The sequence below is a fragment of the Priapulus caudatus genome, unplaced genomic scaffold (genome assembly GCF_000485595.1).
Source record: "Priapulus caudatus unplaced genomic scaffold, Priapulus_caudatus-5.0.1 Scaffold197, whole genome shotgun sequence".
Classification (NCBI taxonomy): domain Eukaryota; kingdom Metazoa; phylum Priapulida; class Priapulimorpha; order Priapulimorphida; family Priapulidae; genus Priapulus; species Priapulus caudatus.
In genome coordinates this window covers 587,998-590,661 of record NW_014577258.1, presented here as the reverse complement: position 1 = coordinate 590,661, position 2,664 = coordinate 587,998, and the positions used below count along the sequence as shown (strand labels likewise).

The following is a 2,664-nucleotide window of genomic DNA, read 5'->3' as shown; positions in this document are numbered from 1 at the left end:
ATGAGAACTCACACGGGAGAGAAACCGAAGAAGAAAAAGACGAATAAAAACATTACTTAAACGTAACATTTAAAGTGAAGCTTTCGCTCTGAGGACCCCATAATCACACATGATAACGCATAATAACTCTATGGAGATGTCGTACAGATGTAAGCAGAAAGTACATCTCGAACCTTGAGACCCACATGTAAGAGCAGTTTGGCTCTGTGAACACACGAGCACACCGCACACATGTGAACTGGAGCAGTGTGGAATCCCAACGAATGCAACTCAACTGTCACAGCTTCTTATTAAAATGGAAGCTGGACAAGGAATTAATTGAGAAAATCATGAAGCCTTTATGATCGAATGTACAGTCGACTGCTATTCAGGCGATCAGCGAAGTTGTTGTAGACATCAGTCTCTGGTCTGCTGGGGTGGTACATACAGGAACTGGCTTTCCACATGCTCCTACTACCTGAGTAGCCTCAAGATTAGGGAATTCATCATGACCGACCAACCGACCGACCGACGGGTCATCGCCTGATCAACATCAGTACGCGGCGGTGCGAGCTGTGCTGCAGTGCTAGGGGGGTCTGGGGACATGCCCCCCAGAAAATTTTGAAATATTTAAGCCATTTTCTTTATGCAATCTGAGGCATACTGTGGGCCATATTCTCATGTCTGATGGCACTATCTCAACCCTAGACTCAATCCTACAAGTTAGGATTCAAAACACTTTTCATGACTTTTCAGAGAGCGTACACAGTTAGGTTACTATAGTAATAATACATGTATACATGGTACACAGGTAAGAATTGCAATTTCTCACAATTTCACATGTTTTTTGTATGTTTGCAACCATACTTTTTGGCTATTCTTTTTTTTTATCTTTTTTTTTGAATATCAGGGGGGGATATTTGTACAGGCCATCCCCCCCTCCTTCAAGAGCGGGGGGGGATGCATCCCCCATCCCCCCCCGGGATTTACGCCCCTGTGCGTGGGCCTCGCTGCTGCTGCTGCGCTGGCACGCGGAGGGTACCACTCTGTCGCTTGCTTGCCTCGACCGAAAACCATGATTTGTTGGCAATGTCGATAGAGATTCCTGAATCACCTGCTGATTATTATATAGCACTACTTTTTTTAAATTGTCTAAGAGACTCCCTGAAAATTCTGCCATACTACCTAGTTCGTTCCAGAGCACGGCCTCGTGAAAATACCGTATTTTGTCAGCTAATATTCAAAGAAAATTTGACAGACGTGCAACCCCATGAATCTTAAAAATAAGCACATGCGTTATGTCACATTTATTAATGTCACATTTGTTATGTTGGAAGGAATGTGTATTTAGGATTTACCCGTGTGACACTTTCTGTAGTGGGTGCGACCCGCTACACTCCATTATATGTAGTAAAGATGTGAAATGGTTCAAAAACTCCACAAAAGTTATCACAGGAAATAAAATAAATCATTAAACCATGCTTTTCCCGCTCTAGCATAAAACAGGAAGGGATCACAGAAATCGATGGATCGGTCCTGCAGAAGCTTACATCGCTCCAAGAGTTGGATGTCTCGGGCAACGGTCTCTCTTCGTTTCCCAGCGTCAAACTCGACTGCTTGAAACGACTCAACATCAGCGACAACAGCATTGCAGACGTGACTTTTCTGGAAGCATTTCCGAATCTCGAAGAACTCATTGTGGCTGGTAACCCACTAGATGTATGTATAGTGAGCGTCATATTTGCCGTAGTGAATTTCTATTCAGTTATGATTTCATTCGGTATCGCTATGGTGGAGTACGTACCTATACTATGAATATCTAGAGTGTGATAAAGCAAATGCATGTTGTTACTGCCTTGGACAGTTTTCTGACTGCTACATTGCTGCCTCGCTGCTACCCAATCTCAGGACCCTAGATGACAGGAAAGATCTCAAATTCACCCAAATTGTTGAACGTTACAACAGCATGTTGTTGCCACAGGTAAAAAAAATTTGAATTGCGTAGATTTATTACAGTTTTTGCCAGATATATGAGAGCATGCAGGACTTAGGACCTTTTGTCGTAGCGCCGTTTCATCACCCATTCACACATTGCTGCAGATTCAGGAAGCTTGGGAAGAGAATTTCTCATCCAGTTGGAATGACAGATTATCGGAGCAGGAGATTTTCGATTTGACGGAGAAATTCGTAGCCTTCCTAAAAAAGGAGAAGTTGTATGGTCATCACTTACTTCAGAAGTTCAAAGACTTCAAGGTAAATGAAGTACAAATGCAAATATCACGTTTATAGTAGTAGCTGCCACGCTCGTGGGAAATGAAGGTTCTATGAAAGTATGAATGTAATAAATAATCATGGACTCTCGTGGTTAGATAATTGTTAATGCCCCAGTCACACATACACGACGCACGGCCCGCGCACTGAAAATTAATCAAAAAATGGAAAATAGATCAGTGTGTCGTTGTGCGCCCAACTTTTGTCAGGATTTGGGAGAAGCTAGCGAGTTGACAACGAATGCACAGCGTGTTGCTAGCGCGCTGCGCGCATACAGGGCGCATACAGAGCGTATACAGGGCGCACATGTTACTATTGTTAGCGCACGGAACGAATGGTCCGCGCATGCACCGCGCGTTCAACGCACAGCCAGCGCACATCCAACGCACAGCCAACGCACAGGTCACTTCTGGG

The 2,664-nt window shown here is 44.0% G+C and overlaps 1 protein-coding gene across 2 annotated transcripts in view; it reads left to right on the top strand.

The window, feature by feature from the left end:
* LOC106807146 (leucine-rich repeat and WD repeat-containing protein 1-like) overlaps window positions 1-2,664 on the top strand; it is a 10,202-nt gene that overhangs the window by 758 nt on the left and 6,780 nt on the right. For both annotated transcript variants that reach the window (XM_014809409.1, XM_014809410.1), the window contains exons 2-4: window positions 1,476-1,698; window positions 1,844-1,960; window positions 2,080-2,232. In XM_014809409.1, the coding sequence (XP_014664895.1) occupies window positions 1,476-1,698; window positions 1,844-1,960; window positions 2,080-2,232 (493 nt within the window). The remainder of the gene's footprint in view (window positions 1-1,475; window positions 1,699-1,843; window positions 1,961-2,079; window positions 2,233-2,664) is intronic.